This window comes from Phascolarctos cinereus, unplaced genomic scaffold (genome assembly GCF_003287225.1).
Source record: "Phascolarctos cinereus isolate Bilbo 61053 unplaced genomic scaffold, phaCin_HiC Scaffold_5;HRSCAF=322, whole genome shotgun sequence".
NCBI classification, from domain to species: domain Eukaryota; kingdom Metazoa; phylum Chordata; class Mammalia; order Diprotodontia; family Phascolarctidae; genus Phascolarctos; species Phascolarctos cinereus.
In genome coordinates, this window is record NW_027555958.1 from 258,926,020 (window position 1) to 258,941,992 (window position 15,973).

At 35.7% G+C, this 15,973-nt stretch overlaps 1 protein-coding gene across 8 annotated transcripts in view; it reads right to left on the reverse strand.

Moving 5' to 3' along the window:
• WDR45B (WD repeat domain 45B) overlaps positions 1 to 15,973 on the reverse strand; it is a 91,901-nt gene that overhangs the window by 26,482 nt on the left and 49,446 nt on the right. For all 8 annotated transcript variants that reach the window (XM_020987539.2, XM_020987544.2, XM_020987541.2 and 5 more), the window contains 3 exons: positions 3,843 to 4,033; positions 2,517 to 2,602; positions 335 to 436 (listed from right to left, as the gene is read on the reverse strand). In XM_020987539.2, coding sequence (XP_020843198.1) covers positions 335 to 436; positions 2,517 to 2,602; positions 3,843 to 4,033 — 379 coding nt within the window. The remainder of the gene's footprint in view (positions 1 to 334; positions 437 to 2,516; positions 2,603 to 3,842; positions 4,034 to 15,973) is intronic.

Here is a 15,973-nt window from a genome sequence, read left to right on the forward strand (position 1 = left end):
CTAAAAAACTTAGGGCCACAGGGGTAACAAGCAACAGAAAAGAGCCCAAAGTTGTGGAGCCCAAAGTCATGGAGCCAAGGCTCCTCTTCGCTTCCTCCTCTTTCTGGTCAGAGTATTTGAAGGCTTTAATCAATGGGTAGAAAAGTTCTAGCATGCCACTGTTTTATTACAAAATACTATGTAAGATTTCAAAGTCCTCAAAACAGAATAACTACTGACTTCCCAGACGACAGCCTTCACCTATTACCATATACATACAAACCTAAAGGAAGTAACAAGTGATCCTACATTTCATCCTACTTTTGTTGTCAAAATTTAATCCCCAAACCCTTACCTAGACTGCTTGTTCCTTTTGGGATCTTCAGCTGCAAAAATGTGCACTGTTCCATGATCACTTGATACACAGATGAGTGAAGCATCCTGATTAAAATTAATACTGAAAGAAAACAAAAACAAAATTTTGGCAAGCTGACACTGCAAGGGGAAATGGGCCAGAGTCACAGAATATAAGAGTTAGAAGGAACTTTGGAAATCATTTACTCCAACCCTCTCTTACAAATAGTGAAGTAGGCCCATGGTGATGTATCCAATGTCACAAAGCTAGATAGGTTGCGATAAAGCAGGTATTGGAACCTGAACCTTCCCAGTCAAGTATACTACAGAATGCTGACTCATTAGATACTTAAATTGGAGAGAAATGTAGTTTAAATAAATCACATACCCCACACTCTAAAAAATTGTTTATATTTTGATATTTCCCAAAATATTTTGTTCTGCTTTTACAGAGTTCATTTTACAGTTTAATGCTTTCATCAAACACACTTCAAACTAACAAACACAAGACAAAACAAATACTGATCACCTCAGTTTCAAAGAACTACTTTTCCACACAGCTCTCAAGAAACTTGTAACAAACCATATAAATGGGTAACACTACTCTGTTTTGTTCAATTGTCTCTTCAAAGGTTGAGGGTAACAAAGCCATGCTTAAGAAAAGAGTGAAATAAAGATCTCTGCCAAGTTGTAAAATACTTTAGTGCATAGGCTTTAAAAGATTCTATTCAGTGCCTGTACCTATATAGGGGAAGGAGGGAATCAGGGCCATAAAAAATATTCTCAGCAAATAAACCTTTTGATTGGAAAGTGACCATTATGGAGTTTGATGCAGACTCTGAGGGTCACTCTGTGCAATGATTTTTCTGGTTTTATCACGAAAAGAGGCTGATAGGATCAATGAAGGCGGCCATAAGCAAGACGCCAAACCTCTCCTTAAGGACCACCATATTAATTAAACAGAGCAAATAGAATTAAAAGTCTTCTTTAAGGTCTTGATGCTACCCTAAGCTCTAATTTAAGCCAGAGCAAAGCTGAAGTAAGCAGGTGCATCAAACTTCAAAGAATCTTGGTACAGGAAAAAAATCCAGGGTTTTTTACTGCCAAAAATACTACAGCTGAAATCCATCTTAATGGTTTTCTTTAAGAAGAAAAAAAAAAGCCGAGAGTATAAGTAATGACTCATAACAGACTGAATTTAGTGACTACTTATTTGTATTCTTTTAAAATAGACTTATTTCACCTCTTTATTTAAAACTTACAGAAACACTGTTAAAAAATGACAAACTATGTGGTGCTTTTAGTTATCCACACCTGGGAAAAATCTAGCTATTGAGTCTATATACCCTTAATTCAAAGTGTCTACTGGCCACAGCTCAAAAAAACTTCTATAAAGCTAGACCCAAACCACTTGATAAAGTTGCAGGAAATGTTACAGATAAAAATGTCACTCATGCCATAAAAGGATGACATGAAGAAATGAGATGTTTAGCCTGAAGAATAGAACACTTGAAGGGAGATGTGATATCTACAGGCTTGCAACATGGAAGAAGGGTTAGGCTTGTTCTGCATGGTACTGCAGGGCAGGAGTGGGAACAATGGGGGAGAAGTTGTAGAGAAGCAAATTTAGGCTTCATCCAAGGTAAAAACCTCATAACAATCAGAGCTCTCTAAAAGAAGAGCTCCCCCCATCAGTCTTCAGCTACAGTGGGTATTCTTTGGGGGGGTGGGAGGTGGGATAAAGGGGGAAGGAACACTAAGTCTACTAGGACCACTGACATCCTTTCCAACTCTGAGATTCTGTGAAAAGGACTGGGTATCCTCTTTGAGTTGGTTGCTTTGGTGAGCACAATTAAATCCTAGGAATTAAGCCACTTGCCTTCAGTCACTATATGGACACTCCAGAAAATAAGCCCTTCCACATGAGCAGCAACCTCTGAAAGGGGCCTAATACCCACAATATAATACTACAGACTCTGACTCTTACTGCCTCACAGAAAAACCACTCTTTCCTGAGGGAAAAAAGGTTATCAGAAGTATAGCTACTATTCCTTGGGTTTCTCTCTAGACCATCTCTGCTGTAAATCACAGAGTTGTTGTCATGATTCAGCTATTTTCCAGGAAATAAACTAGACATCTTCTTCTCTCTCAGTCCCCTATATTCAAATGAATCAAATTCTTACCAATAAATATTTGCTGCTTGAGATCCTCTTCTCAGTTCCTGGATTAAATGCCCTGATGAAGTATCAAATATTCTTATAAGGGTCCCCTTTGAAAAACAGTGAAGTGTCTCATTATCAAAGATTCAGAAGTCCAGTATACTGCTTTAGATTTTTGTACTGCTTTAGATTCATAGTTCTTACAAATCTATAACCTATACCATTTTTATAAATAATACTACCTGTAATTTCTTACTTATACAATCTAAGTCATACAGCACTGCTTTACTTTCTGACAAAATTTTCCCACTTAGCATTAAAACTCACTAACAATATGATACTAAGACTGAGAGCATAATGGAGATTCAGAATTAAGTATTGTAAGTGACCTAGAGAAAGTTACCTCCAGCAGTAACAAATACTCCAGGCTTGGAAAGCTGGGAGTGTGAGGATATCTGGTGTCTCTTGCCATCACAGGAAGTAGTATCCATAGGAAGTAGTATCTTCAGAATGTGCCAATTTATTTTGTTATAGCTCACAATTACAAACGTCTTTACAAAATACTTTCTTCATAACAAGTACAAATATTATTATAAGTATTTTGCACATCTGTCCAAAGAAATCTGTCCAAGGTCACAAACATAAGGAGAGACAGGTGGCACGTGAACCCAGGGTTTTTGACTTCAAGACAAATGTACTACAGTGCTTCTGGAGGTGACCATCAGGCTGATAGCCAGTTACTTCTATTCGTAAGTTCAATATGAGTTTGAGATTTCATTATCTTCCATCGGCTCATCTGGTTTGTAAATTAGTGTGAGAAAATGTTTAATTCCAGGCTAATTTCCTGTTGCTACCTGACCTGCTCACGCACAACATTCTTTAGCCATCAACTGGTGTACATTCCGTTAGTTCAACATTAGTTTAATCCAGTGATAATTAGGAATGATACATTTGTTGTACCGTCCCTCCTCTCTACCCATATCCCTCAAAATCATGTAATGCATGCCCCAGCTTGGCAGAAATGACCTTTGGACTGTCTTTGATTTCAGGTGGCAACCAAGATATAAGCTAATGATTGTCAAGAAAGCCTTGTAAGTCACTCAAATTAAAAGTGAAACGAAGGACATGATTTTAAAAACTAATTGAATCACCAATTGCATTCTCTAAAGGAGCAAGGAATTGCTATCTAGCCCTGATAGAATATGTATCACAATTATGTCTGGGAAAAAGTTGCCACAAAATTCTTCAGTCTTAAAACATGACTTTCCCAATACCACTATACGAACTATCAAGCAGTCCTAAACAGACTGGAAAATTAGTCCCAACTACATTCTCTGAAATTAAGCTTACTTTTTCAGATGCTGTTGCAATTCTTGTTCCCTGGAGGTTTAAAGCTATACAGCTTAGGACTCCTTCATGAGCTGGGATATCAACTGGAGGTTTTTCTGTGTTGGCCAGATCCACTATCTGCACATGGCCAGTATGTGTACCAGGGAATGCCAGGAGAGAATTGTTGCTATTTGGACACAAAACACATAGACCTAGATACAAAAATATTCAGAAATAAAGCTCAGGATTGTGTGAATAGCCAATCTTATCATATTTTGGCCATCCCATTTTCTATACCTCATTCCCAAATGGTTTTTTTTAAAGGATTCCATAATTCTTCGTGATCACAAAAACAAATCAGGAAAATAAGTTTACACATCTCAAATCACAGAAATGTTTCTTTTTCCTTTCTTATTTTTTTTTGAATGCCCAAAAAGTTTCAGCTAGAGAGGCACAATTATGCTCCACAGTCACTACCAGGATTCAGAATTAAATACAGTACTAAACACTGAGGAAATCCTTAAGAAAATATTTTGCAGTTCCTAAGTTCCATATTTCCCAAAAGATCACTGTTGAGGGCCGGCTCTAAGAGTCCGATCTGGGTTTAAGATCCAGGACAGAGTTTGACTCTTGCCCAGGCTTAACTCACAGGGCTCAATCATTTAGGAAGCAGGGCTCTCCAAATCTCCCCCTGCAAGGAAGGCTCCTGAGACATTCCTTCTCACTCTTTGAACCTTAGATTTACACATTCACTCCTCTATGCAGGTGGCACCAAGGGACTTGGGAAAACCTTGGAAAATACAACCCAATCTAGGAACCCTGATAACGAGGAAATGTATGTTGTCACGTCCTCAGCAGATGTTTTGGGGAGTATCTCACAGGGAGGACTCTTTGAAGTTAGGCTAGATTTTCTCTATATATCCTGTACCCTCAGATGAATAAACTGAGTCAGTTCTGCTGCTCCGCCTGGCCCATGTCTCAAGTTTATTTTGCACTCTTCCGTTCGGTGCACTATTTGATTGCTGGCGACATTCACAATAGAAATATCACTAAAGCAAATCTGGAAGGGTGCTCACTGAGCATAGTCTATAGAGTGTTTGGGGGAAGCAAAGGTGAAGAGATGGGAAAATTAGCAAAAAATAGAAGGAAAAGAGGAAGGTTAAAAAAATATTAGGAGAGAAAAAGAGAACATAACAAGACTTTCAGTTCCTTCTAGGGCTTCCAATTTGCTTTTTTACTTAAAAAAACAAAACAAAACACAATCACCCAAAAAAGAGGTGGCAGTTATTTGTCCACGAGGTAAATTCTTCTCTTTCCCCAATTTAGATCTTGTGCCTAAACTACCACCACTGCACCCCCCTCTAATCTCAAACCTAACTTTAAATAAAACAGAGATTTTCATTGAAACCTTTTGGAAACTATAAAGAATTACTTATTTTATGTCCTTAAATATTTCTGTACCCTTTCATTTCCATTTTAATATCAGGAAAAATATCAGCAGGATAAAATTTCCAGCTCCCATGCTTTTTTGTCATTTTGCTTTGAAACAGCTACCCTGGTATCTGGAGGGGATTCTTCAAAGTTAAGAATATCAGTGATCAAAATAATGGGCTGATGAGCACCAATGTTCCATCTGAGTTATTTTATTTATACACACACACACACGGCCATTTTAGGAGGGTAGATCTTATTAGGGTAGGTAACTCCCAATGAGGAATCCCTGCTCTACCAAAACTTACCTATACTTGCTTTGCAAATTAGTTTTTTAAAGAGTATTTTAATTTTTCCAGTTATATGTAAAGAAAATTTTTAACATTTTTTTGAGTTCCAAATGTCTTTCCCTCACTCCCTCTCCTCCCCTCTTTCTAAAACAGTAAGATATTTCATATAGGTTATATATGTGCAATCATGTAAGACATATTTCCATATTAGTCATAGCTGTGAAAGAAGAGACCAAAAGAAAAAAATGAAAAACAAATTAAAGAAAATGAAAATAGTAGGCTTTGATCTGCATTCAGGGTCCATTAGTTCTTTCTCTGGATGGGGACAACATGAGTCTGCTATAATTGTCTTGGATCACCATAGCAAATTATATTCCTAAAAGAGTTGCCCAAAGCAAGAGGTGAATAAATGACTTGACTGTATCAGAGGTGGGACTTGTACCACTTCCTTCTTGACTCCAAGGCCAGGTCAGATCTCTATCCATGACATCATATTGTCTATAGCCATTATTTCTCTCAAACACCTACATCCACAACTGTCTTTAAAAGTTCAGTTTTATCTCAATTAACATTTATTAAGGCCCCTTCAATGTGTTATTCACTGGGAATATAAAGAATGATAAGGCAGAAGCTCGGCCCTCAAGAAGCTCACAACCTAATGTTAGTAAAGAATGGCACAAAGCATACTGATAAATGCAAATGAGAGACTAAAAGAAAAATCTAAGAAGGAAAATACTATTCTTAGCTTAGAGTAAAAGTAGAAGTGTGTCAGAGAAAAGCAAATATTAAAAAGTCTTCAAAGAAGTGGCATAGTGTCATGACTTGCTGAAGTACTTTTTTCAAAGAGAAATACTTCAACAGGAAAAAATGTCAAAGTAGTATGTCCAAGATACAAAGGAGCATGGCTTATGCAAATTAAAGTGCAAGACTGTGTTGGAGATAAGGTAGTATTCTAGTTTAACTAGAATGATGACTGCATAAAGGGGATTAAAATTAAAAAAAACAAAACAACAAGAAAGTACAGTGGAATTAGACTACAGAGAGCCTTAAACAGCTGGCTAAGGAGTATATGTTTTAAATAGGCAACAAAGATAAAAAAAAATACAAAAACAAGAGGGAATACTAGACATCACTCACTCTTCAGTCCTTACACGTCTTGTTGCAGCACCCTACCTTCTTTATCTCAGCTTCCCTTGAATCTTCTGAGTCATGCTGAACAGGCTCTCTGGTAGCTAGGAGGCACAGTGGATAGAGCCTGGAGTCAGGAAGACTCATCTTCCAGAATTCAAAATATATAGCCTGAGACACTTTACTAGCTGTGTGACTCTAGACAAGTCACTTAACCCTGTTTGCCTCAGGTTCCTCATCTGCAAAATGAGGAAACAGCAAACTGCTCCAGTATCTTTGCCAAAAAAAAAAAAGAAGAAAAGATCAAATGGGATCACAAAGAGTTGTAAAAATGATTGAATGACAGCAAAAAGCAGAGGCTCTCAGCAGTGATCCATGTTAACAGTAAAGTATGGTAACTGCTAAGCTTATATGGACATGTTTCTGAAATTCTAATGTACCATCAACTCTGTAAAGAGAAATGAAAGTATTACCGACATAAAAACCTACCTGGGGAGGGAAAAGTCAAGAGGGCTAAGCAAAGGCAGGGACTCCCCTCCAAGCTCTCCCAAATTACCCTTCAAATAACTTTACAATAACACCTCAAAACAAATTCTGGAGCAACAGAAACAATTTACCAGTGCAAGACAACTTAGAATATTGGCAGGAAAGGTCTGTCTCACTGGGGTGTGAGTAAAGCAAGTACAGCACAGACTGCACCAGAGCAGGCTCCAACCCAGCAAAACAGCAACAGGCCTTGGGGGCAACTCAATCCACTGGGTTGGTGGCTTCAGGACTTTCTCGGGTTTTCAATTGCTCATAGATAAATAAAGTGATAAATTTTAAACAGGTGCTAGTACAGCCAATCCTCAACTTTCATGGGGGTAACATTCCTAGAAAATGGTGGGAAAGTCAAAAAAGTGAATGTTAATACATTGTACCTATGAGAAATAGGGAATTAGGTTCTTATGACCACCAAAAACTGCAATCTTTCACTAGAGATTACTGAAAATATACTTTCCTGCATATAATTCTTTGTGATAAAACATTAATTCTGAAAATATACTCCTTTCCTAACATAGTAACCATGAAATAACCCATAAAATGCAGAGAAGAGGAGAGGCAACTGAAACAGGGCAAGGATGGGCAAGGGCTGTGATGTTAGAAAAATTTCCAGGTAAAAGAAGGGAAAGGGGCAAGCTACCATGTCTAATACGTGCAGCTAGGTGGAACAGTAGATAGAATGCTGGGCCTGGAGTCAGGAAGACCTAAATTCAAATCTAGCATCAGATATTTATGGTGTGACCCTAGGCAAGTCACTTAACCATGTTTGCCTCAGTTTCTTCATCTATAAAAGGGGCTGGAGAAGGAAATGACAAACCACTCCAGTATGTTCATCAAGAAAACTCCAAATGGGGTCACAAAGAATCGGATACAATTCAAATGACTGAACAACAGCAACAAAGCCATCGCTAATCTCCCTTTTCAGCTACATGGTTGAACACTTGGATGGCACCAGCAGCAGGGGAGGCAGGTTGCAGAGACAGGAGTGACCACCATCACCATTTACCCACAAACTTAGCCAGTTCTCCAGTTTTTCAGTTCCCTTATCCTGCATTTGAGGGGTTACTTTAGTACTTTATGGAAATGATTCATAAAGACTTTTACAAGTAATTCCCTCCTTTTTGTAGATATAAACTTGCACCCACTGTGCCTCTGATTTGTTCTCTACAGCACATAATCGCAAAAGTGCAGAGTTGCCAGAGGAAAAGTGAAAATGGGGTTACTAATAAAATCACTTGAATGCTTCAAGTTGCAAAAGTTAAACACACCAATGTTGAGGACTGACTGTGTATCTAAATGACCTCAATGTGTTTGGGAATAGGGTGGAAGGGTAAGAGGAAAAACATCTAAATGTAAATGTTGCTAGTCTAAAGTTTGACCTATTCTGTGCTTGCAGAGAGTAAATGATAGGCGAAAGGAGTATTGTAGAGGTATAATCCACATGACTGGGCAAGTGAATAACAGGAAGAGGAATAAGGCAACAATGACAGTATTCTGAGGTGGTGAACCTAGGCAACTGGAAGGATACAGAACAGAAATGGTGAAACTTAGGTAAGGAATGCATTTTAAGGGAAATAAAAAATTGTTTTAAACTTCTTGAACTTGAAATGTCTAAGCAGAAGTATCCAGCAAATATTTTGTAATAAAAGACAAAAGGTCATGAAAGAAACATAGCATAGAGACTCATTCGTACAGTTTTTATCGAACCCATAGGAGCTGTTGAGAGTACCAAAGGACAAAGGAAGAAGAAAATAAGGTCCTGGTACCTTGAAATCTGAATAGTTGAACTTTAATCTGAGACAACTGTGTGCCCCATGTTAATCTCATCTGTGTAGAATATAATAGTGACTATCTCATACACTGCATTCAGAGACCAGTAGGCTATTCTGGTGTAAATGAGATGAAAGAGAAAGAAAGGTGAGGACAGAAAAGGTTTTGTAAGGGAAAACCAACTGGTAATTATTCTGTGGTTGTCAGTCCCAACCATGTGGAAAAGTGATGAAAAACTGTACTAAATATCAAAATCAAAACAAACCACAGGAAAAGGACAGCAACCCACTGGACACAGATGGTACAAACCTTCCAGTCAGTGATAATGGAATCATATAAGAAAATGATCCAACTTGTTAAATATTTAATTTCCTTTTACAGAGGCTTCTAGCAAAAGATAAAAAGATAAACAGAGGGCAAAATGAATCTGAAAAAAATTATATAAATATGTACTACTTCTAATCTTTATAATAACTAAGTAATCTAGAAAATAACCAAATTAGAACCAAGTTTCAGTATGCAAATTAAGGTTGATAAGGTTTAGACGTTTGCTATGAAATAAAAACATTTTACATCCTTGATAGAGTAACTGAACATTTACATAAATAAATCACTTATAAAATCTGATAATTTCACACATACTAAATTTAAAACATTAAAACATTTTTAGATTATAAGGATGAGGATAAAAGCAATATGGAAAATAAAAAACATATCTAACAATCATAACCATGAATGTGAACAGGATGAACACACAACACACACACACACACACACACACACACACAGAGTAAATGAGTAATGGAAAGCAACAACATGTGGTTTACAAGAAACCCACATGAAAGATATAGAGCTACAAATCATTAAAATGAGGGGATTGAGTAGAATCTATTATGCCTTAGGTGAATCCAAAAAAGCAGACATGGAGATTACAATTTCAGACAAGACAACAATAAAATTAAGCTGAGTTAAAGTAGATAAGCAAAGAAATTACTATTAAGAAGATATAATAATGAAAAAAATATCAGTATAATATATATGTTTATGTGGCATCATATACAAGTATTTAAATAAAAAGTGTATTACAGGAAGAAATAGATAAATAATAATCACTGGAGAACTGTAAGCAGTCCTTTTAGACCTAAACAACTTTAACAAAAAGATACACAACAAAAAAGGATTTGATTTGAATTTTAGAAAAAGTTAGATGAGGTATCTAGTGATTATTTCATGAAAATTTAATTAAATTTGAAGAAATAGATAGTAAAATTCTAGAAGTAGAAGACCTTTATGTGCCCCTTTCAGATTTAAAAAATTTAACTAACACAAATGCAAGAAAGTTAAAGACCTAACTAGTTTGGAAAAATTAGTTATAATAGATCTCTGGCAATTACTGAATGGGAAGAGAAAGGAATTTACATACTTCTCAGCTATAAATGGCACCTTTACAGAAACTGACCATCCATATACAGGGGCATAAAAACTTCACCAAATAAATTGTTGGTGGAGTTGTGAACTGATCCAATCATTTGAAGAGCAATTCAGAACTATGCCCAAAGGGCTATAAAAATGTGTATATACTTTGACCCAGCAATATCACTTCTAGGGCTATATTTCAAAGAGATCACAAAAATGGGAAAAGGACCCAAATGTACAAAAAAATTTTAGCAGCACTTTCTGTAGTGGCAAAGTATTGGAAATTGAGGGGATGCCTATCAATTGGGGAATGACTGAATGTAATGGAATACTATTGTGCTGTAAGAAATGATGAACAAGCAGACTTCAGAAAAACCTGGAAAGACTTGTATAGATTGATGCTGAGTGAAGTAAGCAGAACCAGGAAAACGTTGTAGACAGTAACAGCCACATTGTATGATGACTAACTTTGATAGACTTAGCTCTTCTCAGCAATGCAAGGATCTAAGACATCTCCAAATGTCTCAGGATGGAAAAGATTATCCACATCCAGAGAAAGAACTATGGAGTTTGAATGCAGATAGAAGCATACTATTTGCTCTTTTTTTTCCCTTCTGTTTTGTTTCGTTTCTTCTTTCTTGTGGTTCCTCCTATTGGTTCTAATTCTTCTTTACATGATTAATGTGAAAATATGTTTAATAGGAATGTATATGTATAGCCTATATCAGATTGCATGCCATCTTGGGAAGGGAGATGGGGAGGGAGGGGAAGAAAATTAAAAACTCAAAAGCTTATGGAAGTAAACGTTGAAAACCAAAAATAAATTAACAAAAAAAATTTAATTAATTAATTTTAAAAACTTCATCAAATAACAAAGAAAAGCAGAGATAATGAATATATAACTTGCAGATTACAATGCAACAAAAATAATATTTAAGAGACTTTAAATTAGTTTTAAAATAGTGGTGAGTAAAAAAATACTATAAAACACTGCAAAATAACTCACATTAGATGAATAAAGGAACTGCTAGAAACTACTCTGCCCAATTATATGCCAACAAAATTGTTAACTTGAATGAAATGGATACTGGGATCATAGATTTAGAGATAGAAGGGATCTTTAAAGTACAAGCCATCAAGTCTAAACTTTTTATTTTGCAAACCAAGACACAGAAAGGTTAACTGATTGCTCACAATAATATGCAGCTAGTCTGATGTGGGATTTAAACCTAGGTCTTTCTGACTCCAAGACTGGCACTATACTAAGTCAAGCTGCTTCTGAGCAGTGACAAAAATTCTGCAAAATATAAAACGCTCAAATTAAAAGAATAAGAAATAGAAAACTAAAGTAATCCAATCTAAGAAAGCAAATTTGAACAAGTCATAAATGAATTCCCAAAATGAGAGAAGGGGCAGTAAAACAGGTTCATATCAAACATTCAAATAATTAACTCCAAATCTAATTTTTTTTTTTACAAAAATAGAAAATGAAGGCATTCAACCAAACTTCTATGAGACAAATATAATCCTAGTACTCAAATCAGTGAGAAGATAAATAAAAGAAAGAAAACTATAAATCAGTATCTCTACTATACTGATATAAAAATTCAATAAAATATTTAATAAAATAAAAGATGGTATAACAACATATTCAAAATGTTATACATGGTGACTTTTGTTTGGATTTATACGAGGAATAAATGACTGGTTCAACAACAATAATCACAGTAGACCAAAATTATAACAAGACAATAAAAATGGCAATATTATAAAAATTGAGAAAAATCTGTTGACAAAATACAACATTATTTCTGTTAAATAAAACACTAAAAAGAATGGATTTCAGAAACATCGAAAGACTTCAGGACTATGATCAATGCAGTGACTGAAAATGAAGCATGCCTCCCATTTCTTAGCAGAGCAGTGACAGACTAGGGGTGGAAAATAAGATACATATTTTCATACATGACAATGTGTTGACTTGTTTTGCTTGCTTATACTCACTTGTGATAAGCAAGGGTATATAAAAATATGTGTGTGTGTATGTATGAATATATATACATATATGGATGTATATGTGTGTATAAACATACACATATGCATACTACACACACACACACACACATACACACACACACACACACACGTATATCAAGTGGTAAGAGTTGGTGTGTAGTGATATATACCAGCACTTTTTAAACTGTGGGTTTGCAATCCCATATGGGGTCGCAAAACAATTTGGCAACATTAAAAGGTTTCTGAACATGCAATGACCAAAAATTAATTCAAAATCAAACTCATAATGAATCCAAGGTGTTTCCATGTTTCATCCTACAACTTCAGTGCAGCAGCCTTGGTTCTGAACAAAGTCTTGTTTTGGTTTAGTTTTTTGCTCTGCTTACTTCATTCCACAATAGATCATGGAAATTTTTCCACATTTGTTATTTATTATAATAGTAAAATTACATTACATTCATGTACCACAATTTGTTGCAGCTACAGCCCACCTGATAGGCATTTGTGGTGCTTCCAATTCTCAGCTCTCAGAACTACTACAAATATTTTGGTTGTATATGGAGTCTTTCTTCATATCAAAGACCTCTCTTTGGGGATGCTCCCAAGCCTAGTAGTTGAATAGCTGGGTCAAAGATTACGGACATTTCAGGCACTTTATTTCCAAAACGGATTTACTGATTCACAATTCTACCAATGGTGTCACTAGTGTGCCTGTAACCCAACAATATCTAAAACACTATTTTCATCTTTTGTCTTTATTGCAATTTGCTGGGTATTAGGTAAAAGCTCTGGAATATCTGTTTCTCTTAATGTGAGTGATTTGTAGAATGGTTTCATATGTTATTTTAATAGACTGCAATTCTATGGAAAACTATTTGTTCATGTTTATCTTTTTATAATATACATATACATGTAGATATATAAATATCTACATGGACTTGATTATATCTGCCAAATTATGGGGTAGGGTGGGGATATTTTTTCATTTCTTCTCTTTAGGACCATGTTTATTCTTTGTAATTTTGTAACATTTATTTTTTATTTTGGTGTAATCTTTCAATTCACATTCATGTAGTAAACATGTATACACGTGTATACATAATCACACACATATTTATGCATACATACATGTGTTTACACACTTGTATGTTGTCTATAAATCTTGGATAATAAATTCTTGTCTAGGAAATTTTATATAGTTTTTTTTCCCCATTATCGTTTGTCTTCTTATGCACAATGCATTAATTTTGTTTGTACATAAACTGTCAGTTACATGCAGAGTTATTTATTTTATTTGTGAAATTACCTTTATGTCCCTTATATAGTTAAGAATACATCTCAAATCCACAGGTGTGAAAAGTATATAATTTCCTGGACTTCTAATTTTTTAATGGTATGACATTTAATGCTGTCAAGAATCCATTTTGAATTTATTATGTAATAAGGAATAATATGATGGAGTAAGCCTAATTTTGGCCAGACTTTCCTCCAGTTTTGCAAGCAGTTTTTAATCAAATAGCAAATTCCTTCCTAAATAATTTATATTTTCTTGTTTATTGAACCACAAGTTATTATTTCTGATTATCCCATGTCTAGTCTGTTCCACTGATATACTTCCCTATTTTTAAGCATTTTGCAGTCAAGTCTGACACTTTGTGACCCCATTTGGGGTTTTCTCTGGAAAGACACTGGAGTGGTTTGCCATTTCAATCACCAGCTCTTTTACAAATGACGAAACTGAAGCAAACAGGGTTAAATGACTTGCCAAGGGTCACACAGCTGCTAAGTGTCTGAGGACAGATTTGAAGTCAGAAAGATTAGTCCTTCTATCTCCAGGCTCAACACTCCTATCCACCTCTGGCAAAATATAGTTTCTCTGATTATCTCCAACACACTACCTTCTCTTTCTTCCTCTCTCTCTTTTTTTATCCTGTAGCATATGATTCTGATAGAATACTACTGTGCTTAATATAAGAAATAATGAGCTTGATGATCTTAGAAAAATATGGAAAGACTTGCACAAAATAATGGAGCGTGAAATGAGCAGAACCAAGAGAACACTGTATATAGTGACATCATTTTAAAAATGACTTGCAGCATGTAAGTTATTTGGACTATTATAAATATCCAAATTAACTATAAAGGACATAGGAAGACACTATCTGCATCCAAAGAAAGAATTAACAAACAGATATATAGAATAATTTTACATACACACACATTTCTGTCTAATGATAGCCATCTGTAGGGTGGACAGCAGGGGAGGAAAAAAAGAAAAAGGAATTTACATGATTAATTTTGTTGTATATTTGAAAGGAATAGCAAGTTGTGCATTGTAGATCTGCAGTTTCATGTGCAATCATCTTTTTTATTGTACTATGTTTGGAAATGCCTTTTTTATTCCATCATTTTTTTAAAGTCTATTTTGCTTCTAACCACTGCCTCCCATGATCCACACTCTCATTTGTAACCTCCTCTCCTCTCCCCCTCCTATTTCCCTATGTGGTAAATTACATTTCTATCCACAACTATGTGTATATAAGATAGCATTCTTTCTTTGAACTAATTCTGATGAGTGAGGTTCCCTTCAACTTCTTTTGCTTTTTGAAAAATTTCTACATTTTTCTAAAAAGCATTTCTGTCTCTTATCTCTTCACTGATCATCTATCTTGCCTATTCTAGGTTTTTATTTTTTTATTCAGAGTCTTCATGCCTCTTATTCTTTCTTTAATCTCCATATTACTCATAGAACTAAAGCTTCTAAGGTACCTATTTTGAGTTCCCTTCTCTAATAAATGTCTGTTATTACCTTATAGATTTTGTTCCTTTCTTTCTTCTGTTATCTTACTCGTAAAAGTATCTATTCCAACAAGAAGACAGAGAGGACATAAGTACTACCATCTGGTAAAAAATTTTCTTATGTCCCTGAATGTAGTTAATAACCCCTGCCTTCCTCATGATCATTTTTTCCCATATGCCATGAAATCTCCCCTTTGGAGCTATGCCCTCCCAACATTATGGATTTCATTTGCCCCTTGGAACTCTAATTCTACTTCCAAAGTAGAACTGAGTTCTTTCTAAGTACAAAATCTCTAAAGGTTATACCACTGTAAAGGTCCTCATCTCCCACTACAGAATAACTCTTTCCCTTCACAGGGAATGTTTTTAGTAGGAACTCAGTCCTGTGTAACTGCACTGAGATTTCTCCCTTTCTTTTCTGGTTTTTCCATCCTAAACTAGTGCCCTTCCCTGGTTAATTTAGTTCTGTGGCTGAGCACTGCTGCAGCAAAGGCAGATCAAGTTTCTGCTTTTCTATATCTCCACCTCCTTTACACAGGTAGGAATAGGGGTGAGGAAGAGTTGAATTCTGTTATTTGAAGCCACAGGATGGTGGGTTCAGGGCAGGTGGGTGTTCTGGCAGAGACTACAGTAGCAACAAGGGAAACCATGGGTCTTATTATGTAGCCCTGCCAAAGTACGGGTTTTGGTGCAGGAAGAAGGGTTAGGTAAATGTATTAGGGATTAGGTATTAACCTTCTTTGATAAGTCATCAGATTT